The 27539-nt window shown below is 45.4% G+C and overlaps 1 protein-coding gene across 2 annotated transcripts in view; it reads right to left on the reverse strand.

The window, feature by feature from the left end:
• Nucleotides 1–27539, reverse strand: part of nrbp1 (nuclear receptor binding protein 1) — a 96010-nt gene that overhangs the window by 22310 nt on the left and 46161 nt on the right. For both annotated transcript variants that reach the window (XM_033025962.1, XM_033025961.1), the window contains 3 exons: nucleotides 9199–9282; nucleotides 2709–2767; nucleotides 1173–1271 (listed from right to left, as the gene is read on the reverse strand). In XM_033025962.1, the coding sequence (XP_032881853.1) occupies nucleotides 1173–1271; nucleotides 2709–2767; nucleotides 9199–9282 (242 nt within the window). The remainder of the gene's footprint in view (nucleotides 1–1172; nucleotides 1272–2708; nucleotides 2768–9198; nucleotides 9283–27539) is intronic.

The following is a 27539-nucleotide window of genomic DNA, read 5'->3' on the forward strand; positions in this document are numbered from 1 at the left end:
CGGGAGGTCAGGTAGGTTATTGCGGACTGAGCGGAGGTGTTCGGCAAAACGATCGCCCAACCTACGCTTGGTCTCACCGATGTAAATCAGCTGACATCTAGAGCAGCGGATGCAGTAGATGAGGTTGGAGGAGATACAGGTGAACCTTTGTCGCACCTGGAACGACTGCTTGGGACCTTGAATGGAGTCGAGGGGGGAGGTGAAGGGACAGGTGTTGCATTTCTTGCGGTTGCAACGGAAAGTGCCCGGGGAGGGGGTGGTGCGGGAGGGAAGGGAAGAATTGACGAGGGAGTTGCGGAGGCAGCGGTCTTTGCGGAAGGCAGACATGGGGGGAGATGGGAAGATGTGGCGAGTGGTGGGGTCACGTTGGAGGTGGCGGAAATGGCGGAGGATTATGTGTGCCTAAATCGGTTATCTTTAATGGAAAGCTCATATTCTTTTTTTTTTTAAACTATTCCAAGCAACACTACCAAAAATCACTCTTGAAGCCTTTAGCCTTTGTTAACCAGATGAAATGGCCCTTACCGATATCTCTATCCAAACTCTAAATAATGAATGTCTAAAAATATACAATTTCAAAGGACATATCAACTGCCCTTCTAAGTATTCTAGGTTATGGTGAACTTCAACTGTTTATGTGGACCTTCCATAAACAACTGATCTAATCATCTATTTCAGTAAATACTAAGATAGTAGAGTCAAACTAAAGAACAAATATTCTCGAGAAGATGTGGAGCAGTAAAATTTAGGTATACCAAGGAACCGTCGACACTGGGGGATACAGGGGGAACGGAAAGGGAAAGGGGGGGGGGGGGGAAGAGAATATCCTCCTTCATTTGTTATAAGATATGTAGCTACAGACATTGGAGAAACAGAAATGCTCTAGATCATAAGCGATGCATGCTACCTTGGTGAATCAGATATGGTCGACCATTTCTTCACAACCAGTGGATTATAAACTGTGTAAATGTCACCAATTTGTTCTGGTCCAATTACATTGACACTATGGCCAAGAAAGCACAGCAATGCCTCTATTTTCTCAAAAATAGTACCTACTCAAAATCTTTAAATATACTCTTGCAGCTAAATCTAGTGAATTCCTCTTAAAACATAGTCTAATGAAAGCTGGAAACAAAGTTTTCAAATTTCAGTACAAATATTGTAATACATACTCTTTGCAGAATGTCTTCAAGTAACTGAATTGCATTATTGATTGCTTCTTGTGACACATATGATGATTCACCATTACCCTGGATCTCCAAAACTGCCATCTGGAACAATAAAAAGTGATTGATCGATTTGGAGAAATTGGACAAAGTTCACTTCAATTATTTGAAACATGAGTATTAAAATGAAACCTGTAGTATTCTGCTACTTTCCCCACTAACTTACTTTGAATAACTGAAATCACAAGAATGTTTCCATCAGTCACAACTCTCTAAAAGTGATTTCATATGTTGACTACATTTCACAATAAGTTCAAAAGGCAACTTATTTTCCAGTTTTATTTTTATTTCTTTATTTATCCAAACTGTGATCCCAGAGCTGCTAAGTTTTGTCAGAGCATTTCAGTATTCTAGTACCTGAAAATCAGTATTTTACTGACGAAATCAGTATTTTTACGTGGTGCAATTTTGCTGAAAAAAATGTTTTTTTTAATGTGCGGTCATACCCAAGTGCATTCATTGCCATCTTTTTGTATACTGCTGTTTGAACGGCTGCTTCCTGCTTTTAGCACCTGATGATGATGTGGAAGCCATTTGGAAGCCCCTCTCTCCCTCCCTCGCTGCCTCTCTCCATCCCTCTCGTCCTCCCTCTCTCTCTCTCCCCCTCCCCCTTTCTCTCCCTCCCTCCTTCCCCCTTTCCCTCCCACGCTTCCTCTCTTCCTCCCTCTCCTTCCTTTTTTTCTCCCTACCCTTATTCCCTCCCTCCCTCTCTCGGTCTCTCCTGAACAGTCCTGAACAGTTTGTGACCCATAGCGCTGTGGCCATAGCGCTATGTGTAAAGCTCTAGCGCTATGTGCTCCAGCGGGTAGCGCTATATTTAGAACCCACAGCGCTTCGTTTAAATTCCCACGCGTTAAAACTGTTTAAACCTTGAGCGGGACAGGCAGCAACACTGGAGAGAAGGAATGGGTGACGTTTGTGGTCGAGACCCTTCTTCAGCCAAAATCGTACATCCGTATTCTAATCGCATTTCCGTACAAAATATGGAAAATCCGTACTACTTGGCAGCTCTGTGATCCCCATTGCTCCACGATTAAGGAGTGATGTGAATTGGACACAAATGGGCTGGCCAATGGAAGTTGCTCTAGGTCTTGAGGTAGCAGCCCGGTTTGTAATAAACTGAAATCTACATTTTTCATACTTGGATAGTTATCCTAAATGAATGACGGCTGATAAGATAGAAAATGATTTGTTCACAATATTAGTTTAGTTTATTATTGTCACCTGTAGCAAGGTACAGTAAATAGCCAACAGATTATTTAAAAATCTAAATTAAAACCCTGAGCATTAAAACCTACCAGAATTATTCCAAACCAAACTCCATTTGGGAGGGATAAAGAGGAAAAAAACCAATTGTCCCTTTTTTAAATAAAACTACGGACAGTTTTAATACAATCAAAAAGACAAACTCATAACCTCATACAATCCCACTTAATTTCTCCTTTCACTCAAATGCAAATTTCAACCATAATTACAACATACCTCCAATGCACACATTCCAAATGAGTAAATATCAACAGCCGTAGTCACATTTGTTACAGCTGTAAAAGACAAAAGCTGCATTAGAATGCTAAAAGTTACAGTTTAAAAAACTCATTCAAGGATTTTAATGCTCCAGAAGCAAGTCTTAAATTGGCTTCTGGATAGCACAGTGGCACTATACACATTGGTGCCTCATAGCTTCAGGGACCTAAATATAGCGATGTTACAATACTTACCTTCAGCGGCGCTGCAGTTCTGCCACTGGCCGTGTGCGCAAATTTGGCGCCTTTGAGGTGGGGGGGGGGGGAGGGGGGGATTTAAATGCCGTTTTCTCCTGCCTGTCGAAGGCGAACTTCCTCGGGCTGCTAGCTGCTGCAGAACAATCGACCGGACTTGCGTTCTCAAAAGTTTTTTTTTTTAAATTGCGGGACAATTAAATCGCTGGAGTAAAATAAAAAGCTACTTCTAACGCCCTCAACGCCTACAACGGGACGGATCTCAAGTAGGGGACAAAACATAATGCAAGTCATTTATTTTACATATAAACTTGCTTCTTAGGATCCAAATTTAATTGGCGAAAATGTGATTTTGGCTCCATACGAACCAGCAGTGTTTTTTCCTGCTGATATGGGGTTCAAATTCACCGCAACCGCAACGTTCCAATCGATCGCGTTCCCCAAAAACCCACTCGCAAGATGATTTAAATGCCCATTAATTTACGGGAATTAAACATTAAATTCCTTCCATTTGGCCTATAAATTCATGACAATGAGATTTAAAAATCATGTTATATTGTGAATTCTTGTGTGAATGTTATTTGGACACTTAGGCTATTTAACAATGTTAACCTTTTCTTTAGAAATGGATAGATGTTTAGATCTAATAATTGATTTTTGTAATTAGCTACAATTAGGTAACTAGCTAATTATATGCTTTAATTTCAGGTAGTCCAAGTAAGATTGTTTCATATTTGTTTCAGAATGCTTCAATCTATAATAACTGAAAATTTCATTCAGTTCTCTAATTTTTAAGAAAGTTATGGGTTTTGACTGTCCTCGATCACAACTTTTGAGTTAAGTCAATTGAAAAGCAATAGGGAACAAGATGCTAATTTTATGGCATATGAAAATGGCCATAATTTTTTTAATACTGAAGATATGAAAGTGAATTAGGTGTCAAATTAAACTTATTTTTATGCTTTATCTCATGGGATAAATTGCAGACTTGACTTTTAAAATCTCAAAATTTTGTAACATTGCTATTAAATAGTGTCTGAGATATTTATACATTCTTCCCGCAACCATGCACCTCACATCCCAAAAGAAATGTGCAATATAGTAAATTAAATAGCCACTAAGTTGCTCTTGAACATTAATGAGTGTTAGCATCTGCGAAGGGTGATTCATGAGAATGTGGGGAGAATAAAATGGGCTGGCATAGGATTTCTGCTAAAATAGGTACCTAATGGTTAGTTCCTCAATCTTCCGATCAGTCATAGAAACAATGAACTGCAGATGCTACTTTTTAATGTATTTTTTGACACAAAGTGCTGGAGTAACTCAGAGGGTCAGGCTGCATCTCTGGAGAACATAAATGTGCCGTTTCAGGTTTGGACCTTCATCAGACCGATTGCGGGGGGGAGGGGGGGGGGGGGGGAGATGGTCAGAGATAAAAAGACAGAAGGGTCCAGCCAAAAGGTTTGAAGAGCTGCAAATTGTGAAGCTAGAGAAATGAATGTAGAAAGGGGAGAGGGCGAAGTGAAATAGGTGCAAGTCCAAGTGGAGCACAGGGAAGAGGGAAGAAAGGGGAGGGGATGGGAAAGAAGGGTGGAGGGAGAGGCTTGGGGGTTATCCGAAATTGGAGAATTCAATGTTCATACCGTTGGGTTGCAATCTACCCAAGCAGAATGCGAGGTGCTGTTGCCACCCTTCATCCACTTGGGTAGCTTCCTGTGTAAATATTACATTCTCCAATTTTAGGCAACTACAACCCCTCTCCCCCATCCTTCTCCTGTGCCCTTCCTGGAGTTACGGCCTCAGTCGGTGCAGCAATGGGAATCGCTGAGCAGCGGTTCCCACAAAGGAGCGGCAGTCAAAGGGAGAGATGGCAGGAGAGAGGAGGCAGGGAATGGGGAACGGGAAATGGGCTTTTATTGGGGTGGTGTCTGCAGGAGAGTTCCGCTGACCTGTCAGACCGGGGCTGTCGGTGTACCCGGCGGGGCAGCGTTTCTTCTCCGCGCTAGCTGTGGGCCGCCGCTGCTCCGGCGCAGAGGTGGCCAACTGACAGTCCCTGGGAAAAGCGAGAGACGCAGCCGATGGTCTCCGGCCCGCCAAGGTCACTCTGTGAACTGTGACGATCCTAAGGGATTCGGGTCCCACTCACTGTGGGGGAGGGAAGGTACGATTCTCCCCAGAGCTACGGTCTCAGTTGGTGCAGCGACGGGAATCGCTGAGCAGCAGTTCCCGCAAAGGAGCGGCGGTCAGAGATAGATGGCAGGAGAGAGGCAGGGACTAGGGAACGAGAGAGGGGCTTTGCCCCCCACGCCGGCTGCAATTCCGGGGCCGCCACCGGACAGGGATGGGCACGTCTGGCCGCCCTTCTGCATGGACCAGTGGAGAAGGGAGAACTAGTGTAGCTAACTCCAGTAGCAAATGAACAGCGCTTGCAGCACGGGAGACCCGATTCGATCCAATGTTTATATAGAGTGACCTACGGCCTGGGCATGCGCAGTCGGAATAAGCGAGTTCAGTATTCCGACTGCCATGTCACTAGCTATAAAACAGTATTGGCAACAGTGGTGCTGCATCGTGTGCAGGCCTTCGTTTCGTCCGTAGTCGGTGTCAGCTCTCCGTCGCTGCAGATGCTGTTGAGTTGCTGTTGGGCGTCCCCGTCCCCTCCCCGGTGTCCCGTCCCTGTCCGGGGTGGCATCGGACTTGCAGCCGCTGGCTCCAGCTCAGCTCTGTCTGTCCCGCCAGGTTGTCCTGACAGCCCTCCACCTCTAATCCCCTCCCCTCAGTACGACACCGAGATCCTGTTGAAGATGGGCAGCCGTTGGGCGACTCGGAGCCGCTGCTGCTGGAGTCGTCCTGGTCGGAGAGAGTGTCTGTGAATGGGCTCCTGCCGGCCATGGAAAGCCGGCGCCCGCTGGAGCTGCGGACACTGTTGGTGGTGGTGCTGGTGCTGGCGGCAGCAGCAACCTCCTCTCCCTCCCTTGCACAGCCCCAAGTCCGGGCCAGCTCCAACCTGGTCGGGGCTGAAGGCCCCCCGCAGCGCGGTCCAGTCTAGCGCCGGGCTGGAGGAGGCTGAGCTCAGGCTGGCGCATGGCGCAGGTGGCAGCGGGTACCGTGGGGGCAGAATCCGGTGGTATGCAAGGTATGGCTTGTACTGGGGTAGCGGCTGAGGCCATGGGTGAACTGGCACTGGGGCCACTGGTGCTGGGGTTGGCGCTTCTTTGCGCTGGGCCTGGGGTCCGGTGCCCCGTCGGTCTGGTTGTCTCGAGTGGGGGGGGACCGAAGGCAGTCCAGTGGCGGTTCGGCAGCGGTTGCGGGTCTCCTCCCCCCACCCCCCTCCCACCCCTAGCCTCTGGCCCAGTCTCAACCTAAAATCAGAATTTTTTTTAAATTTCTGAAAACACCTTCAAGCAAGCCAAATGTTTCCTACACTTAAAGCTTGGGATCAAACATAGCACTGCTGGGCTATACCAAACTAAAATTGCAGCAACTGGAAGTTCTACTGTAATTAAGTTGTTTATATGAATGGGAAAAAGGAACAAAGATCCACCATGAAGAGCCATGGCACAGTATATATGTCCCATGTGGCACAAAGCAAAAATGTGCTTTAAAGGCAAAATTAAACATTTCCTTTATGGTGTCTCTCACTAATCACTGATCAATACTACTTTTTCCATGTGATGCAAGACTTTTTTAGTTAAAATAATGCCAAGCCAATGTCTCTTTTTGCTAACAAAAGTTTTGATTAAAGTCATGCTAGATGCATTCTCTCTTTGAAATATATCATCATTTTTATGGTAAGACCTATATGGTGATACCTCAGTCATTGTTTTAGGGTAGATAATACTTCAGCAAACACATTAAAAGTCCTGTTACGCAAGATTGATGAGAGAAAAGGTGCCAGAGGAAACTTGGAACAATGGAAGAAGACTGTTCCACCACCACCACCACCATCCATTCGAAACCTTTCCTTTAGAAACTGCATACTCGTCTTAAGACAGAGTCAAGGAGTATGGTGCGAAGGCAGGAAAATGGGATTACGAGGCAGAGATCAGCCAGGATTGAATGGCGGTGTGGACATGATGGGTTAAATGGCCTAATTCTACTCCTATAACTTATGAACTTGTCTTACCAGAACAAGCGTCAGTAAAATTACATAAGTATACTATACAAAAACTAAGATTAAACATTTTTTTAACCACAGGTAGAACATAAAATTAGCTTGCATCTTAATAATTCTTTAAATCTACAGTGCCCTCTATAATGTTTAGGACAAAGACCCATCATTAATTTATTTGCCTCTGTACACAATTTGAGATTTGTAATAGGAAAAAAAATCACATGTGGTTAAAGTGTACATTATCAGATTTTAATAAAGACCATTTTTACACATTTTGGTTTCACCATGTAGAAATTACAGCTGTGTTTATACATAGTCCCCCCATTTCAGGGCATCATAATGTTTGCGACACAGCAATGTCATGTAAATGAAAGTAGTCATGTAGTATTTTGTTTGCTTGAAGTCTGCGATTCATGGTCATCACCAGTTGTCGGGTGTCTTCTCCGGTGATGCCCTGTCAGGCCTGTATTGCAGCCATCTTTAGCTTATGCTTGTTTTGGGGGCTAGTCCCCTTCAGTTTTCCCTTCAGCATATAAAAGGCATGCTCAATTGGGTTTAGATCGGGTGATTGACTTGGCCACTCAAGAATTGACCCTTTTTTAGCTTTGAAAAACTCCTTTGTTGCTTTAGCAGTATGTTTGGGATCATTATCTTGCTGTAGAATGAACTGCCGGCCAATGAGTTTTGAGGCATTTGTTTGAACTTGAGCAGATAGGATGTGTCTATACACTTCAGAATTAATTATGCTACTACCATCAGCAGTTGTATCATCAATGAAGATAAGTGAGCCAGTACCTTCAGCAGCCATACATGCCCAGGCCATAACACCCCCACCACCATGTTTCACTGATTAGGTGGTATGCTTTGGATCTTGGGCAATTCCTTCTTTCCTCCATACTTTGCTCTTGCCATCACTCTGATATAAGTTAATCTTCGTCTCATCTGTCCACAAGACCTTTTTCCAGAATTGTGGTTGCTCTTTTAAGTACTTCTTGGCAAACTGTAACCTAGCCATCCTATTTTTGCAGCTAACAGTGGTTTGCATCTTGCAGTGTAGCCTCTGTATTTCTGTTCATGAAGTCTTCTGCGGACAGTGGTCATTGACAAATCCACACCTGACTCCTGAAGAGTGTTTCTGATCTGTCGGACAGGTGTTTGGGAATTTTTCTTGATTACTGAGAGAATTCTTCTGTTATCAGTTATGGGGGTTTTCCTTGGCCTGCCAGTCCCTTTGCGATTAGTAAGCTCACCAATGCTCTCTTTCTTCTTAATGATGTTCCAAACAGTTGATTTTGGTAAGCCTAAGGTTTGGCTGATGTCTCGAACAGTTTTATTCTTGTTTCTCAGTTTCATTAATGGCTTATTTGACTTTCATTGGCACAACTTTGGTCCTCATGTTGATAAACAGCAATAAAACTCTCCAAAGGTGATGGAAAGACTGGAGGAAAGACTAGGTGCTGAGAGCTCTCTTATACCTGCATTAAGGAGGCAATTAATCACACCTGAGCAATTACAAACACCTGTGAAGCCATGAGTCCCAAACATTATGGTGCCCTGAAATGGGGAAGACAATGTATAAACATTGCTGTAATTTCTACATGGTGAAACCAAAATGTATAAAAATGGCCTTTAATAAACTCTGACAATGTGCACTTTAACCACATTTGATTTTTTTCTATTACAAATCTCAAATTGTGGTGTAAAGAGGCAAATAGATATGCAGTAGCACACTGTCCCAAACATTACGGACGGCACTGTAAATAATTAGTTGTTTATTTGAATGGGGAAAGGGAACAAAGACCCATGGCATAATATGTATACCCCTTGTGACATTAAGCTTAAGTATAAGTATTCCCAGTGTTATACGAGAAATCCAGCAACATTGTGTTATTCTAAAGCAAGAACTGGTAAGAAGGATTTAAAAATTGAACTTTGATATGCAGCCAAAAACAGCACATATTTAATATCCTTTTGTAGGAACTTTCCGATAGGTTACATGAAAGATCAAGAGAAATTTGAAGATGGCATTTAGCAATGAAAAAAACCTCAACCCCATTTGTAAGCAACAGCGATTTTGTCCCATTTAAAATCAATAATCAATCCACATTGACAGTGATTAATGGTTGTGATTTGCCCTTACCTCCATATTCTGGGGCAAAAAAGTGCAGGTTTTTCTGTTCCTCTCTACAAGTTTTCACATGGTTATTAATTGTATCAGGTGCCACTGCAAAATAAGGTTTAGAGGTTAGATGGAAGTAATGAAATAGCTTATGCACTGTTTGCGCTTTATTATTCAATCTAAAGCAGGGGATCAAAACATTCTACAAGATAATTTGCCTCACTAATTGAAGGTCTTGACGTTACTGTGTACAGTCCAGTGAATTCAGTAAAGCTACATGATGGTCATGCTTTTTTCAAAATTGCTTTCTATTAGCAAGTAAGGTCAATGAGTTCCAGAATGAACTCATAGGAAAACCACAACCAAGGTCCAGATGCATATCAACTCATTGGTAACAACCTTTTACTTCAATTGACATAATATAGTGCACTTCAGCTCATTACTGGAATGAAGGGATGTGATTTGATTTGTGGGCTCAGCTTCAGAAATTGATGACTGAGATCTTGAATATAATGGGCACATAGCAAGCTCAGAGTGAGGTCTGAGAAATTGGAAGCAACTGAAATGGAAGGGCGAGTGCATGGAAATGAGTGTGCCTCATGGCCTGGTCTAGTCCATTACAATGGAGGCATGATATTGCCATTTCTGTTGTTATTTACCAGAAACATATCACATTTGTAATTTCCAGTGTCTTTTGGATATCAATTTCACTTCAGGGGATTAGAAACAAATTGTGGGCAAAACCCAGGTTACACAAGTGTTCTTTGCCTGTGCTGATTTTTCTGCAAGGCAAAATCTGTTTTTTGTAGCTAACCCAATCGTATCACTACATATACTTGCTATAATTCTTTAATATATTTAATATTCATCCTACTACTTTGCATAATTAGACAAATGGAATATGTACTGTGTCCTGTCATGAAAGAAGGGCACAAAGCAGTATCTTGAAAATGTCTTTAAAACATAGGTGAGAATTTGCATAAGGTTGGATTTCTGCAAGTCAAGTCAGCTGTAACCCATGAAGTCGCTGTACACACTTCAACTGAAGATAATGTTACCAACTGAATTGAATCATGGTGTTCAGACATTTTCATGAAATTAGCCACTCTCATATGGCACATTTATGTTAAAGATCTTGAGAAATTAAAGTAAAACATAAATGTAGTAAATCTGCACAGAAAAGCTTCCCACAAAAAAAAACTGTCTACATGAAACATACCGCCCAGTTTTGATGACTGTTTCATCGAAGAAAATCTTTCATCCCAATTATTTAAAGTTCAATGGATTGCATCACTCCACAAATTCTTAGTGTGACTAAATCATTCACATCTGCAATTCTTAACATGTCCACGTTGAGGTAAATTGAATACTGATCATCTCACAAATATTTACTAAACAACTAGTATCAAAATAGGCTGTGCATCTAGAGTGTGATTATTATAAATATATATTTTTCAAATTTTGTGATTAATGCATTCCATTGCTGGAAATATGTCGTTCTGCAGTCAGTTTCACCAAATAAGCAATACCAGGAAGCTCAGATTCTGTCATACAACCATCATTCAGGTAATTAATAGATAAGAGTATTTTTAGATAATCAAAAATGTAGATAATTGCAAGAATTATCAATAAATGAAAGCAAAGCTCCATCAATTCCCTTAGAGAGTAAAGTAACTACCGGCTATGAATTGAACCAGCCACGGCTAATAAACAAGGGCAGAGGCCATATATATGTTTTGTGTTGTGGCTCACTTCCCCGTTATTCACAGCCTCTCTCACATCTAAAATGCATGGGAGAAAATTATCTTTGTTTGTCTACATGGATAAAGATCTCATCACACTAAATGTGAAAAATGCTTGATGAACACCCCACCCACTTATTTTAGGCATTATGCTGCTGGCACTGGTTATAGAATGCAGCAACTCAAGATTTATTTAGCAACACTCATCCCTTCCCAACAAAACCACTCATTCCTCTGACACTTTCCCAACAACCACAGGAGATGTAACACCTGCTTCCTCAAATCGATCTAGGGACCCCAGCTGTCCTTCTAGGTGACAGAGGTTCACATGCATCTCCTTCCTTACATCCATCTAGGATCCGAATTTCCCTTCCAGGTGAGAAATTCACATGTACCTCCTCCAACCTCTCTTGCATTTGGTGCTCCAGATATGGCCTCCTTTACATCGGCAAGACAAAACATAGACTAGGTGACAGCGTCGCTAAACACTTCATCAGTCCACCAAGGCCTGCTGAATCGGCCAGTTGCTAACTATATGAACTTCCCTTCCCAAATTTCCTGCCCTGGACCTCCTCCATTGCCAGAGTGAGGACATGCAAATTGGAGGAACAGCATTTCATATTCTGCTTGGGTAGCTTACAACCCAAAGGCATAAACATGGAATTCTCTAATTTTAGCCAACATCCCACCCCGTTTCCCCCTGTCCTACTTTCCCCTCTCTTTCTTGTGTCCCATCCTGGAATGCATCCATTCCTCTCACTATCCTGCCCTCTGCCTCCGACCTCCTACTCTTATTCCCTTTCACCTATTCTATTCCTCTGGCTTTATATATCTTCTCCTTAAGTGACACCTTCTGGTCTGCCAACCAAACCAGCCTCACTTGGATTACCTATCACTTTCCATGCTGTCATGCCCCCACCTCTTTTCTAGCATTCACCCCTCCTCCCCCACCCCACTATGATCAGTCCGCTGAATGGTGCGGACCCAAAGTGTCGTCAATTCATGTCCTCCAAAGCTGCTGCCTGACCTGCTGAATTAATCTTTTTTTTTTAAACCCCCATCTATGGTTCCTTGTGTCACCACATTACTAAGCTCGCCATCTCCTTCCTGTAATTTGGAGTGAGGAAGATTACAATCTTATTAGGCAGGAGGCAGGAAATAGAGAGCATTTGTTGTTGGGTAAGTCCACATCTGAAATGTGAGAGTCATGGCAATTAGAAGGGCCAAAAGGGGCCATAAAGTGATTGGCAAGTTGGATTAAAGAAAATGACAAGATTTTTATACGTACTTTAAAAAAAGAGGTTAATCAGGAAGATGGTGGAACCATTCAAGGATAAATGTGGGAACATGTGCTTGCAGTCAGAGGATGTAGGCCAGGTAACAAACTAATACACTGCATCTGTATTCACCAAGGAGGTCATTGAGATTAGTGTGGAGTATAATATGCAAGGGCAGATCAAGATGATGATGTTGAGGCTCTTAAACAGCATTAAGGTTGATAAATCCCAAAGGCCTGATGGGATCTATCCCAGGCTATTGAAAGAAATGGGAAGATTGCAGGGGCCTTGACAAAGATCATTGCAACTTCTCCAGAGGACTGGAAAGTAACCAATATTGCTCATCTGTTTAAGGGAAGTAGTGAGAATACAGGGAATTATAAGAATGTGAGCTTCATGACAATGGTAGGGAAGCTAATAGAGACAATTCTTCAGGATAGAATTTACTCCCATTTGGAAGGAAATGGGCAAATTAAGGACAGTCAGTATGGCTTTGTACCCAGCAGGTAATGTCCTACGAACTTGATAAGTTTTATTTTTCCCTGAAAATGACCACAAGAAAATAGACTGGTAAAGGCGGTGAATGGTATGCTCTCCTTCATTGGTCGGAGCATTAAGAATAAGATCCAGGAAGTCATGATGAAGCTCTACAAGACTTATTTAGTACATTTAGAAAATGGCGTGTAGTTTTGGTCGCCCTGTAGTGGCCTGGTCAAGGTCAGGAAAAGACCAGACGCCAGGCGGATTCAAAAGAAGCTTTTTAATTCCAACAGTCAGAGTACACACCACGACACCCTTGTCAGAACCCCTAGGGAGTGTCGTCAGGAAACCCCGTGGCAGACCAACGCCCCTGTCCCTCAATCGGCGAGGGGGATGATCCAAGGAGTGGCCTACCCCCCAGGGACTGCCACAGGACACCCCCCCCCCCAAGTACCCGAGGTACGAAACGGACAGGAGGGCGTACACGGCGGCCAGCCCGGGTGCACACAACGCTCGGCCCCGGAACAGGCGACTGATCAACAAGTGCGGGGGACGAAGTAGCCAGAGGAGGAGGTACCCTAGACAGAGGCCGCCTCGCTTACGGGGCAGCGCTACCAGCGCCGGCCGATCGATATCAATATGTGCTGGCTTCAACCGCGCAACTGAAACAGTCTCACGCCGACCCCCCATGTCCAGGACGAAAGTCGACGAGCCATGTTCCAAGACCCGGAAGGGACCTTCGTACGGCCGCTGTAGAGGTGTCCGATGTGCATCCCTGCGCAGAAAAACAAACTGGCAGTCCTCCAGAGCAGAGGGAACGTGCGGACGGAAGGACCCATGACGAGAAGTGGGCACCGGCGCCAGCTTGCCCACCGTCTGCCGAAGACGTTGCAGAGAGTCCGAAGGCTGCTCCACCTGGCCACGTGCCGGCGGGATGAACTCCCCAGGCACCGTTAACGGAGACCCATACACCAACTCGGCGGAGGAGGAGGCCAAGTCCTCCTTGGGTGCGGTGCGTATCCCCAGCAAAACCCACAGTAGAGCGTCTACCCAGTCTGGGTCAGTGAGCCGCGCCCTCAGGGCACCCTTAAGCTGTCAGTGAAACCGCTCCACTAGGCCGTTCAACTGCGGGTGGTACGCCGTCGTGTGGTGCAGACGAACACCGAGGAGGCGTGCCATGGCCGACCACAGCTCTGACGTGAACTGAGGCCCCCGGTCGGAAGTTATGTCCAGTGGAACACCGAACCGGGCGATCCAGTGCGGCAACAATACTCGAGCACAGGTGGTTGTTGCGGAATGGCTTCAGGCCACCGCGTGAAGCGGTCCACAACGGTGAATCGATACGTCATGCCCTGGGACGACGGCAGCGGCCCCACGATGTCCACGTGAATGTGGTCGAAACGTTTCTGAGGAATGGGGAACTCCTGCAACGGCGCGTGCACGTGTCGTTGCACCTTGGCGGTCTGGCACGGGATGCAAGTGCGCGCCTCCTTCCGCAGCCCGTGCCACATAAAGCGGGAGGCTACCAGGGCTGTTGTCGCCCTGATGGAGGGATGCGCAAGTCCATGGGGCACCTCAAACACCCTGCGCCGCCAGGTGATGGGGACGATGGGTCGCGGAACTCCAGAGGAGACATCGCACAGCAGAAGGCTGCGTGTTCGAATCACGTCGGGGTCACCAGTGTAGTGGCCTGGTCAAGGTCAGGAAAAGACCAGACGCCAGGCGGATTCAAAAGAAGCTTTTTAATTCCAACAGTCAGAGTACACACCACGACACCCTTGTCAGAACCCCTAGGGAGTGTCGTCAGGAAACTCCGTGGCAGACCAACGCCCCTGTCCCTCAATCGGCGAGGGGGATGATCCAAGGAGTGGCCTACCCCCCAGGGACCGCCACAGCCCTGTTATCAGAAGAATGGGAAGGGTTTGCAGGAGAAGTTTATTAGAATGTTGCCTGGATTCGTGGGTGCTCGACACAAATTTTTTTTTTTCGTATGCTGGATGTTGAGGGGAGATCTAATGGAGGTATACACAGTTACCAGGCACAGATAGGACACACAGTCAGAAGCTTTTTCTCAGGGTGGAAATGCCCAAGACTAAAGAGCATAAGTTTAAGGTATGTGTAGCAGGGCTCGAAATTAGCGGTTGCCCGGGTGCCAATGGCAACCTACAGTCCCGCCGGGCAACCTAAAAGCCATGCCATATTGCCCGGCTTGGCAAGCACCCAGGACACCTAGCGTTTAATTCTGAGTGGGCCCCCCTCTCTATCTCTCTCTGTCAATCTCTGTCTCCGCCCCCCATCCGTGTCCGGGTCTCAGCTCTCGGGTCTCCGCTCGGCACGGCCGTCCGCCTTATACATGCGCACTGCCACGGCCAGCACATCATCGGCCGTGGTTGTGTGCATCTGCAGACCTGCACATGCACACTGCCACGGCAACTGGTCGGCGTCAGCCACTTTCTCCATCCCTTTGCATTGTGGGAATTCTGGCCGCCATTACTGTCCGGTCGCTGCCTCACCGTGACCGCTGAAAAACAACGCAGAATCATTCCCTGGAGCTGGAATAACTCCCTGGAGTAACTCTTGCTTCTTGGCTTCCTGGTCCTCCAAAAATATAAACTGGTGGACCCACCACCACCAAACTCCAAACTCTGAACAATAACAGCCTATTGCATTTTATCTGTTTATTTATTGTGTGTATATATATGGTCTATAGTATATAGACACACTGAACTTTTATCTCCTGTTCTGTATTATGTTTACATATTCTGTTGTGCTGCAGCAAGCAAGAATTTCATTGCCCCATCTGGGACACATGACAATAAAACTCTCTTGACTCTTATGCAAAAAAGGGTTACGCAAAAAAGGGTTCTTGGGGGAGAATAGAGCTACCTTAAATTTAGTTGCGTCTGGTTGGGTACCTATGGTAGAGAGAAGACTATTCCATGCTTTAATTGTGCGGGGGAACTCCATGGAGCAGCCAGCATCTCTGGATAGAAGAAATTGGGTGATGTTTCGGGTAGAAACCCTTCTTTAGATTTCCTCTGGTTTAAGTGTTTCTAGTTTAATTTAAAGATACAGCGTGGAAACAGGCCCTTCGGCCCACCAAGTCGACGCCGACCACCCGTACTCTAGTTCTATCCCACACATCAGCGACGCAAGTTAAGAGTCAATAGTGTTTTATTCTCTCACATCCCAGTTAGAACAATGAAATCCTTACTTGCAGCAGCACAACAGAATATGTAAACATAGTACTCTGTAAACAATGTTATAAACGAGAAAACAAAACTCCATACAGACAGCACCCATATTCAGGATCTATTCTGGGTCTCTGGCAATTTTAGGCAGCAACTTTATGGCCAATGTACTGCCCCAATAGCCTTGAAACATACAGTAGCTGTAAAGGGGGACATAGCGTCACTTAGAGATTTAAGACTGAAAATGGATAGTTTCTTTTTTTTTTAGTAACCAAAGTTATCAACGTATAATTTTTTGTGTGTTGCAAAATAAAATATAGTGGCACAGCTGGTGGACTTGCTGCCTCACACGCCAGAGATCTGTGTTCGATCCTGTTCTCGGGCAATGTCTGTGTTGAATTTGCACATTCTCCCTGCAAGCATGTGGGTTTCCTCCCACATCCCAAAGACGCATTGGCTTTGTAGGTTAACTTGCCTCTGTAAAATTGCCCCTAATGTGCAGGGAGTGGGTGAGGAAAGTGGGATAACAGAATTTGTGTGAATGGGTAGACAAAAATGCTGGAGAAACTCAGCAGGTGAGGCAGCATCTATGGAGCGAAGGAAATAAGCGATGTTTCAGGTCGAGACCCTTCTTCAGACTGACGTGAGGGTGCGAGGGGGGGTGGGAAGAAGAAAGGAAGAGGCGGAGACAGTGGGCTGAGGAAGACCTAGGGAGCGGAGAGAGCAGGGGACTACCTGAAATTGGAGGTCAATGTTCATACCGCTGGGGTGTAAACTGCCCAAGCGAAATATGAGGTGCTGCTCCTCCAATTTACGGTGGGCCTCACTCTGGCCATGGAGGATGCCCAGGACAGAAAGGTTGGATTCGGAATGGGAGGGGGAGTTGAAGTGCTGAGTCACCAAGAGATCAGGTTGGTTATTGCGAACCGAGCGGAGGTGTTGGGCGAAACGATCGCCAAGCCTACGCTTGGCCTCACCGATGTAGGGCAGCTGACACCTAGAGCAGCGGATGCAATAGATGAGGTTGGCGGAGGCGCAGGTGAACCTCTGCCGAACCTGGAAAGACTGCTTGGGTCCTTGAATGAAATCAAGGGGGGAGGTAAAGCGACAAGTGAAGCATTTCCTGCAGTTGTAAGGGAAAGTGCCAGGAGAGGGGGTGGTTTGGGTGGGAAGGTACGAATTGACCAGGAAGTTACGGAGGGAGTGGTCTCTGCAGGAGATGGGGAAGATGTGGCCAATGGTGGGATCCCGTTGGTAGACAAAGCTGGAGAAAATCAGCGGGTGAGGCAGCATCTATCGAGCAAAGGAATCGGCGACGTTTCGGGTCGAGACCCTTCTTCAGACTGATGTCGGGAGGGGTGGGGGGGCGGGAAAAAGAAAAGAAGAAGCGGAGACAGTAGGATGTGGGGGAGAGCTGGGATTGGAAGGGGAAGGAGTGAGAAAGCAAGGACTACCTGAAATTGGAGAAGCCAATGTTCATACCGCTGGGGTGTAAACTACCCAAGTAAAATATGAGGTGCTGTTCCTCCAATTTGCGGTGGGCCTCACTCTGACCATGGAGGAGGCCCAGGACAGAAAGATCGGATTCGGAATGGTAGGGGGAGTTGAAGTGCTGAGCCACCGGGAGATCAGGTTAGTTATTGCGAACTGAGTGGAGGTGTAGTGCGAAGCGATCGCTAAGCCTGCGCTTGGTCTCACCGAGGTTGATCATACGCTGAATAACCACATTTTTGTTTGGAAGTGGAAAGAGATAATAGAAATTGCATTCATTGCAACGTATAAAAAGAGATGAGATACTGTATTGTAATTTTGCTGCATGTCATTGTGGTATATATCATGTCTTGATTGGTGAATATGTTTAGTTTGCGACTTTACTTGAAGCAGAAATAATATGTGAATGCTTCATTGACCATAATTCCGACTGGTAACTACGCACTTCGTCCGAGCACATTATCGCACACGTCATGCAAGCCGTCTTAAATAACCACCTAAACTGTCATTTGGCAATCTTAAAAGCTGCCGAGGTTGCCCAACTGGCAACAGGGGAAAAAAGTTAAGCGAGAGCCCTGGTGTAGGAAGGAACTGCAGATACTGGTTTAAACCAAAAATAGACACAAAGAGCTGAAGTAACTCAGCGGGCCAGGCAGCATCCCTGGAGGGAAGGAATGGGTGACGTTTTTGGTCGAGACAGTTCTTCAGACAGAAGGCAAGTGGCTAAAGTTTAAAAGAGATGTGCGGGACGTCTTTTTTTATATACACAGAGGGCGGTAGGTAACCGGAACACAGTGCCAGAATTGATGGCGGAGGCAGATCAGTAGTGGTGTTGAAGAGAATTTTAGATAGGCTTCTGGTGTGATACGGATCATGTGCAGGCAGATGGGATTAGTTTAGTTCCGCACAGATAATGTGGGCCGAGAGGCCTTTTCCTCCTGTGCTGTACTTTTCCATGCGTCATGTTTTTGAAAGTTCAAGGTTATGTGTAATGCACATAATTGAATACAGCTGTGTATCCTCATGGTCACAAGATTAAATTGCTCCGAATACTTATAAACGGAATCATTTCAACACCAGCTGATCAAGATGTTTCTATTTGGATGGTCAGACAAACCTAGCACGAAATGCACGTACGCAATCTTTAATCATATTTTGCTCCCCACCTATTGGCACAAGGGACTTCTTAACATCTTGTCCTGTGTATTTGATTCTGATAATCTGGAATCCAGTGACTGCTGTGAAAGGACAGCTGACAACATGGGAAAGTCCACGTGACAGCTTGGAGAGACAGCTGACAGGAGGGAACAGACCCCACTGGGGCCGTCATGGGCTAGCTACCCATGATAGCAGTCCCCAACGCTGTTTCAGTTAGTTGGAGACACCCGCTAAATGCTACTAAAAGTAAATTAAAGAGAATACCCCTAGAGCCTGCGAGAGCGGGGGCGGAAGATGGCTCACCGATTGATAACACGGTTACAGACCCAGGAACGGAAACGACTATGGACAAGGAGAGCATGGCACATGAGACATCCACAACAGCTGCGGGACACAAACTTCAGGTGTGCATTTGTGGTTGGGAGAAAATTACATCAGTGAAGGGCTTGAAGATCCACCAAGGGAGGAAAAGGTGCTTGAGAGAGCAGAGACATGGGCCTCGCATTGACCAGTACTTCTTACGAAGCAACCAGTCAAATCAGTCGAGTGAAGCACAGCGACAGGACTCAAACCAAAGTTCGCAGAGCATCAGCACCCATTTCACTGAAGAGGGTGATACAAGCACAGAAATGCCGGTGGAGGAGCCCACGCAACAACGACAAAGACCTCCATCGGAGGGAAAGATCAAAGGGCACAAACCTGGAGTGAAATGGCCCAAAGCTGTTGTAAAGAAAGAGTGGGAGACGGTCAACAGTGACCTTATACATATCTTGGAGCAACAAGCGGGCACAGCAGTGGAAAAGCTTGAAAGGATGGGCAACACAATCTACAGCTATGGAGAAGAACGGTTTGGGGTGAGTAAAGGGAGAGGTGGAAAGAAATTACCAACACCAATCAAGTCCAGGAGGCAGCAGGAGATCGAGAGGCTAATCAGAGAGAGGAGACAGTTGAAAAAGCAATGGAAAAAAGCAACTGAGGCAGAGAGAGAAGGTCTCATGCTACTCCAAGAGGACATCAAGAGCCGATTGGCAACCTTGCGAAAAGCAGAGAACTTGAGGAAACTTCGCAAGAAGAAAGAACACACAAGAACACGGTTCTACAAAGACCCTTTCAAGTTCATCAAAGGCCTCTTCGCAAAGGAAAAAAGTGGAACTTTGAAAACATCAAAACGGGAATTGGAGGAACACCTGGAAAAGGCCCACCAAGACACGAAAAGGCATGAGCAGTTAGTCATCCCACATGACATCCCGCCTATTCAACCACCTGAATTCAACCTGGACACCAGCCCTCCAAGATGGAAAGAGGTAGAGAACACTGTCCGGCGAGCAAGAGCAGCATCAGCTCCGGGGCCAAACGGAGTACCATACAAGCTCTACAAGAACGCACCGGATGTGTTACGCTTTCTATGGAAGCTCATGAGGGTGGTGTGGAAGAAGCAAACAATACCTAAGGCGTGGCAAAGGGCCGGCGGCGTGCCAATACCTAAAGAAAAGGATGCGTCAGACATCAGCCAATTCCGGCCAATATGTCTCCTCAACGTCGAGGGAAAAATCTTTTGTCAGCATTGTATCACAAAGGCTGTCCACCTATCTGGTAACAAACAAGTACATTGATACATCTGTACAGAAAGCAGGAATTCCAGGATTTTCGGGCTGCTTGGAGCATACAAGCATGATCTGGCACCAGATCCAAGCAGCTAAGAAGGAGAAGAGAGACCTACATGTGATCTTCCTCGATCTGGCCAATGCATTTGGTTCAGTTCCCCATGAACTCCTTTGGGAATCTTTTGCCTTTTTCCATGTACCAGAGCTCATCACCACACTGGTCAAGAGCTATTTCCAAGACCTGCAGCTGTGCTTCACAACAGCTGACTTCAGTACAACATGGCAGCGCTTGGAAGTAGGCATCATGGCAGGCTGCACAGTCTCACCCTTGGCCTTTACAATGGCCATGGAAGTCATCATCAGGGCCTCAAAATGGGTGGTGGGCGGTGAACGAACCAGGGCTGGGCTCCGTCTGCCACCCATCAGGGCATACATGAACGACATGACCACACTAACCACTACTGCAGCATGCACCCAGCGGCTACTTGGAAAGCTGCAGGAGAACATCAAGTGGGCCCGAATGAAGATCAAACCAAGTAAATCTCGAAGCATCTCCATAGTCAAGGGGATGCTTAGAGACACAAGGTTCTGTATCGGTGACGACCCAATACCAACAGTGTCTGAACAGCCAGTTAAAAGCCTGGGCAGATGGTACGACGCAAGTCTCAAGGACAAAGAGCAGGTGCAACAACTAAGGCAAGAAATTGTCAATGGCCTGGAGAACATCAATCAGACCCTACTGCCTGGGAAACTGAAGCTCTGGTGCCTACAGTTTGGACTCCTTCCTCGGACAATGTGGCCACTGACCATTTATGAAGCCCCAATAACAACTGTGGAGAAGATGGAGCGAACCATAACTTCATACGCGAAGAAATGGCTCGGGGTCCCACGATGTCTAACTAACATCGGCCTATATGGCAAAGGGGTCCTGGAACTACCTCTCACTAGTCTAACAGAGGAATACAAGTGTTCTAAAGTAAGACTTCAGATGACACTGAGGGACTCGAGACAAGACCATCAGTGTTGTTGCGCCGCCCCTAGTAACTGGCCGGAAGTGGACACCATCTGATGCAGTACAGCAAGCTTCATCAGCCCTGAGACACAAAGACATCGTGGGGCAAGTCCAGCAGGGAAGAGGAGGCTTTGGCCTTACGACAAGTAAACCAACTTGGCGAAAGGCCACAACATCAGAGTTGGTGGTCGAGGAGGTGCGGCGACAAGAGGAGGCCGCAAGAAGTGCAAAGGCGGTCTCTCTTGCCAAACAGGGGCAATGGATGCAGTGGGAAGGTGTGGAGCGGAGGAAGATCAGCTGGAAAGAACTATGGGAAATGGAAGCAAGCAAGATCAGCTTCATCATCAGAGCGACTTATGACGTGCTTCCATCACCAAAGAACCTCCATCAGTGGTACGGCGAGGATCCAACCTGTGCCCTCTGCCCAACTCCAGCGACCCTCAAACACATCATGGTAGGCTGCAAGACCAGCCTCACGCAAGGGAGATACACGTGGCGGCATAATCAGGTACTAAAAAGCCTGGCATCAGCCCTTGAGAACAGGCGGTGTGCGACCAACTCCTTGCCTCCGAGAGCAAGCAACCCCCCCCCCCCCTAAGGGCAACAACCTTTGTCCGAGAAGGACAGAAAACATCTAAACATCCTTCCACCAGATCAGAAGAAGGAAACCTATGCAGGGCCCGCGACTGGAGGATGCTGGCGGACATCAGCCGACAACTAGTTTTTCCACCTGAAATTGCTTCCACCAACCTCAGGCCAGAATTGGTGTTCTGGTCCCCTTCACAGAAGACTGCCTACATCATAGAGCTCACAGTTCCATGGGAGAACTCTGTTGAGGAGGCCTATGAGCGTAAGAAGCTGCGTTACGCAGAGCTTGCAGCAGAGGCAACGCAGCGTGGCTGGAACACCAAAGTCTATCCAGTTGAAGTGGGATGCAGAGGATTTGTTGCGTCATCTACCATCAGACTGCTGAAGGAGCTTGGAATCCACGGTCAGGCTCTGCGGAAGACCATAAGATCACTCTCAGAGGCGGCTGAAAGAAGCAGCCGGTGGATTTGGCTCAAGCGGAAAGACCCATGCTGGGCCCCAAGTATTTCAGGGTGAATTTTTGGGACGGTTTGACACGGGACACGCGCTGAGGGCTGATCATCCTGCAGCGGGCCGCCCTTGTGGAGGGTGTATAGTGTTAAAAGGCCGAAACACCCAGTGATGCAAGGGTACACTACTGATGATGTGTCCTGTGCCCAACTGTCCTGAAGGTTACCCAGGCCAAGATATACATATCCACTCCCCCCCCCCCCCCCCCCCCCCCCGCCCCCCCACCGATGTTGAGCGTCTACCACTCTCAACAATCAACGAATGTCGTGAAATGCTCCCCACCTATTGGCACAAGGGACTTCTTAACATCTTGTCCTGTGTATTTGATTCTAATTTAGAAATTTTAATAAATTAATAAATGTTGGTACCCGTTTAGATATAGTTCATAACAAAACAGCAACAAACAAACTCAACATTAATCTAATCTTCAAAAATGAAACTACAAAAAAAAAGATCATCCATCACCATATAAAATTGAAATGAGAAATGGATCATTTGGTCCAACCAAAATACACTAGTGTGTATCCTCCATTTAGCATTCACCATATTCACCTGCCTTCTCCCTGCAGTCCTACATTATTATTTCTTTTAAAACAAGCACAGTAAAACTCTAGGAGAGGAGGATCAGTATGAAGAAGGGTCTCGATCCAAAATGTCACCCATTCCTTCTCTCCAGAGATGCTGCCTGACCCGCTGAGTTACTCCAGCATTGTGTCTACCCAACAATAAAACTCTGATAGTCCAGAATCTGACAGCTGGTAACATTCAGCAGACCAAGCAGCCTCTGTGGGAAAATAAGCCACGGTCAAAGACTGGCTGTTAGAAAGGTAATTGATTTGAAGGATCAGGTCGAAGACGCGTCGTGGTGCAGGGTGCGTGGTACCTGAAATGTTAACAGCTATTCTCCTCACAACATCAGAACTCCTGCTTATTTTCTGAATTTTGTTTCAGATTTGCAGCATCTGCAGTTTCCACCTAACAGGCGGCATCTTTTATGCTGTCAGTTAACACCTGAACATAAGTCACAACTAAAACCATAGAACACACCATGCTACAAATCCTATGATCAAAATCTCTGCTGGTAATAATTGGCAGAAAATAAATTATGAATACTAACCAAGAAACAACAAGATAAGCTACCACATGATAATTTTTACGTAAATAATTCCCTTAGAAAATACAGACCTCTGGGAACTTGAGTGTTTATAGTTCAGAATTTCTCAAAACACATCAACAAAAGGTTTACTGCACTTGCATGGCTGTGTATAAAGAGAACAAGGAATTGAAAACTGAAAATGATCATAACACTTCAATTGTTTCAATTTAAAGTAACATTTTCTGGAGGATCCATCATAACCAAATAATGTAGAAACATAGAAAATAGGTGCAGGAGTAGGTCATTCGGCCCTTCGAGCCTGCACCGCCATTCAATATGATCATGGCTGATCATCCAACTCAGTATCCTGTACCTGCCTTCTCTCCATACCCCCTGATCCCTTTAGCCACAAGGGCCACATCTAACTCCCTCTTAAATATAGCCAATGAACTGGCCTCAACTACCTCCTGCGGCAGAGAATTCCAGAGATTCACCACTCTCTGTGTGAAAAATGTTTTCCTCATCTCGGTCCTAAAAGATTTCCCCCTTATCCTTAAACTGTGACCCCTTGTTCTTGACTTCCCCAACATCGGGAACAATCTTCCTGCATCTAGCCTGTCCAACCTCTTAAGAATTTTGTAAGTTTCTATAAGATCCCCCCTCAATCTTCTAAATTCTAGCGAGTACAAACCGAGTCTATCCAGTCTTTCTTCATATGAAAGTCCTGACATCCCAGGAATCAGTCTGGTGAACCTTCTCTGTACTCCCTCTATGGCAAGAATGTCTTTCCTCAGATTAGGAGACCAAAACTGTACGCAATACTCCAGGTGTGGTCTCGCCAAGACCCTGTACAACTGCAGTAGAACCTCCCTGCTCCTATACTCAAATCCTTTTGCTATGAATGCTAACATACCATTTGCCTTCTTCGCTGCCTGCTGCACCTGCATGCCTACTTTTAATGACTGGTGTACTATGACACCCAGGTCTCGTTGCATCTCCCCCTTTCCTAATCGGCCACCATTCAGATAATAGATAATAGAATCTCAGAACATTCGCTCACTGCTATATTTTTGTAACAATACTCCATAATGCTCATCTACTTCTCTCATTGAGCTACACCCATGACCTTACAAAGAGATACATTTCTTACAGGAGTGAGAACATTTCTGAATTACTTCATTGTCTGTTAACCACTGAAATGCAGATTATGAAAATTACTCAGTAATTCATCAATTTATGTAAGGGATGCACTCCTGGAAACCATTTTTGATGAGTGAAATTACAGAAATTAAGGCAGCTAGCCAAAATTGGTCCATTGGAATCGGAGGTGCTGAGAGCGGCAGGCTAATTGTTTAAAGTCGCTTTGTAAATCAAAATCACAAACTGCAAAGGATCAAAATGCACTTTAGCAAAAATGTGCAAATAAAACACTCAGAAATTAAGGACTATATATTGATCCATTATCAGATCCTCAGTAGTAAGAAGACATGAAGGATGCTTAAATTCTAATTCCATTGCCAAGTTAGCATGTTATTTGAAAAAAATGGCAAAACATGTAGATTGTGATGAGGAATTTCAAATGCAAGGTTGGATGAGAGAAGTTCAGGAAGATCACCTTGGGGGCAAACAAGTTCAAAATGATGCTTAATCAAGTTTGTATCAGAAAAGCTGTCCCCATTAATGTGATTGGTCGCAGGTCAGGGCCACAGATCGACAATTTTGTGTTGTTATTTTGGGGACGGGGTGAAAAGAGGGGTGATGCGATAATGGCATGAAACTTGGTCTTTGTAATGGTGGTGCAAATAGATTTGAGACAAGGCTTTCAGAAGGAAACAGCATAAACAAAGGTAGGAAAATAAGCTGTGTTGTACCATCAGCTGTGTTGTTTTTCTGTTACTTTAAACCAAGGCACAACCTGATTTCAAAAATAGAAACGTATCACAGTGAATCAACACAAAGACAACTTGTACGACTTGTCCCATTCCTTGGCCTTACTATTTCTTCAACTACAACACTGCTCCGCTCGGTCAGTGTGCCTGAAATGTTGTTGTATGTATTTACAATGACAATAAAGTGTATTATTATTATTATTAATAAATAGATCTAGTTATTACCACATTGCTTATTATAGGTGTTTTGCTCCGGTTACTTCCACATCTATAATATTGGTTCCACCACTAATACTTGATTTATTGTAATATACAACAAAGTTTGCAGATGATACAAAAGTAGGTGGTATTACAGATAGTGAAGATGGTTGTGATCGCAGTGGGATCTTGATCGGTTCGCCAGGCAGACTGAATGGTTGATGGAATTTAATAGAGATAAACGCGAGGTGTTGCATTTTGGGAAGTCTGACATGGGCAGGACCTACACAGTGAATGGTCGGGCTCTGGGGAGTGGTATGGAGCAGCGGAATCTAGGAGTGCAGGCACATAATTCCTTAAATGTGGAGTCGCAGGTAGATAGGGTGGTCAAAAAGGCTTCATCAGTCAGAGTATTGAGTATAGAAGTTGGGAGGTCTTGTTGCAGTTATACAAGACGTTGGTGAGGCCGTACTGAGTATTGTGTTCAGTTCTGAGCACCATGTTATAGGAAAGATGTTGTCAAGCGGGAAGATTTACAAGGATGTTGCCAGGACTCAAGAGTCTGAGCTGTAGGGAAGGGTTGAGTAGGCTGAGATTCTATTCCTTGGAGTGCAGGAGGATGAAGGGCGATCTTATAGAGGTGTATAAAATCATGGGAGGAATAAATCGAGTAGATGCAGAGTCTCTTGCCCAGAGTATGAGAATCAAGGACAAGAGGACAGAGGCTTAAGGTGAAGGGGAAAAGATTTAACACGAATCTGAGGGGTAACTTTTTCATACAAAGGGTGGTGGGTGAATGGATTGAGCTGCCAGAGGAGGTAGTTAAAGCAGGGACTATCACATCGTTTAAGACGCAGTTAAGCAGGTACATGGATTGGACATGTTTGAAGGGATATGGGCCAAATGCAGGCAGGTGGGAGTAGCGTAGCTGGGACATGTTTCCACGCTGTATGACTATACTTTGAAATATCGACACGAATAGCCAAGCCATAAATATAGTTTTCTCTTCAGCCAGTTTTGTGCAGATCATCGAATATATAGGATTCAAGTTGAGTTTGTCATATGCATGGCAAGTGAGGAGCTGGTACCATTAAAAGTCTTCGTTGCAGCAGCATCAAAGGCATATAGTCAGATAATATAGAAAAAGTTATACACAAGTTCTGCAAGACAGTGAAAACAAAAAAATTGCAAAAAAGCAAGATATTAGTGTAAAACAATGAGAAAACAAGTCCATGGTTGTACATAGTGTTCCATTGCTGAGGTTGGATTAGGGCTGTGCAGGTCGCTTCAAGAATCTGATGGTTGTCAGAAAGTATGTTTTCTTGGGGAATTCTTGGGTGATTTCAGGCTTCTGAACCTCCTGCCTGAGGGAAGCAGCAAGAAAAGAACGGTCTTTGATACAGCCTTCTTGAGGCAGCTTCTAACGTGAACGTTTGATGGTGGGGTGAGTTCTGTCCATGATGGCTACGTCCATCACTCTGCAGCGTTGAGTTCCTGCACATTGGAATTGCTGTACCAGGGGGCCATGATACAACCAATCAGGATATATTCTACTGTAAATCTGTCGAAGTTTGTTGGTTTGATGGCATGCCGAATCTCTAAACATACAAGAAAGCAAAGGCACTGGCGTGCTTTCTTGGTGATCACATCTGTGTAGAGTCCAGGACAGGTCATGTGAGATGTCAACGTCTTAGGAATTTGATGCTGCTAAGTTTCTCTACCCCTGATTCACCAATGAAAACTGGCATGCTGTCTTCTGACATCTCCTTGAAGTAAACAATTATTTCCATCTTGTTAATGTTGAGCTGCAGGCTGTTGCTGCAGCATTACTCAATCAGCTGTTCTAGTGCTTTTGTGCACACTGACTCATCACCACCCGTGATTCAGTGGTGTTGTGTTAATTTATAGATAGCATTGGAGCAGTGTTTAGCCACATATTCATGCATGAAAAGGGAGCAGAGAGCTAAGCACACAGCCTTGAGGTGCACCTGTGTTGATGGTGAGAGATATTACCAATCTGCACTGATTGAAGTTTGTTGATGAAGTCAAGAATCCAATTGCAAAGGGAGGAATAGAGACCCTGGTCTTGCAGTATTGAGATTACTTTAGAGGGGACTATAGTGTTG

The sequence above is a fragment of the Amblyraja radiata genome, chromosome 8 (genome assembly GCF_010909765.2).
Source record: "Amblyraja radiata isolate CabotCenter1 chromosome 8, sAmbRad1.1.pri, whole genome shotgun sequence".
Lineage (NCBI taxonomy): Eukaryota > Metazoa > Chordata > Chondrichthyes > Rajiformes > Rajidae > Amblyraja > Amblyraja radiata.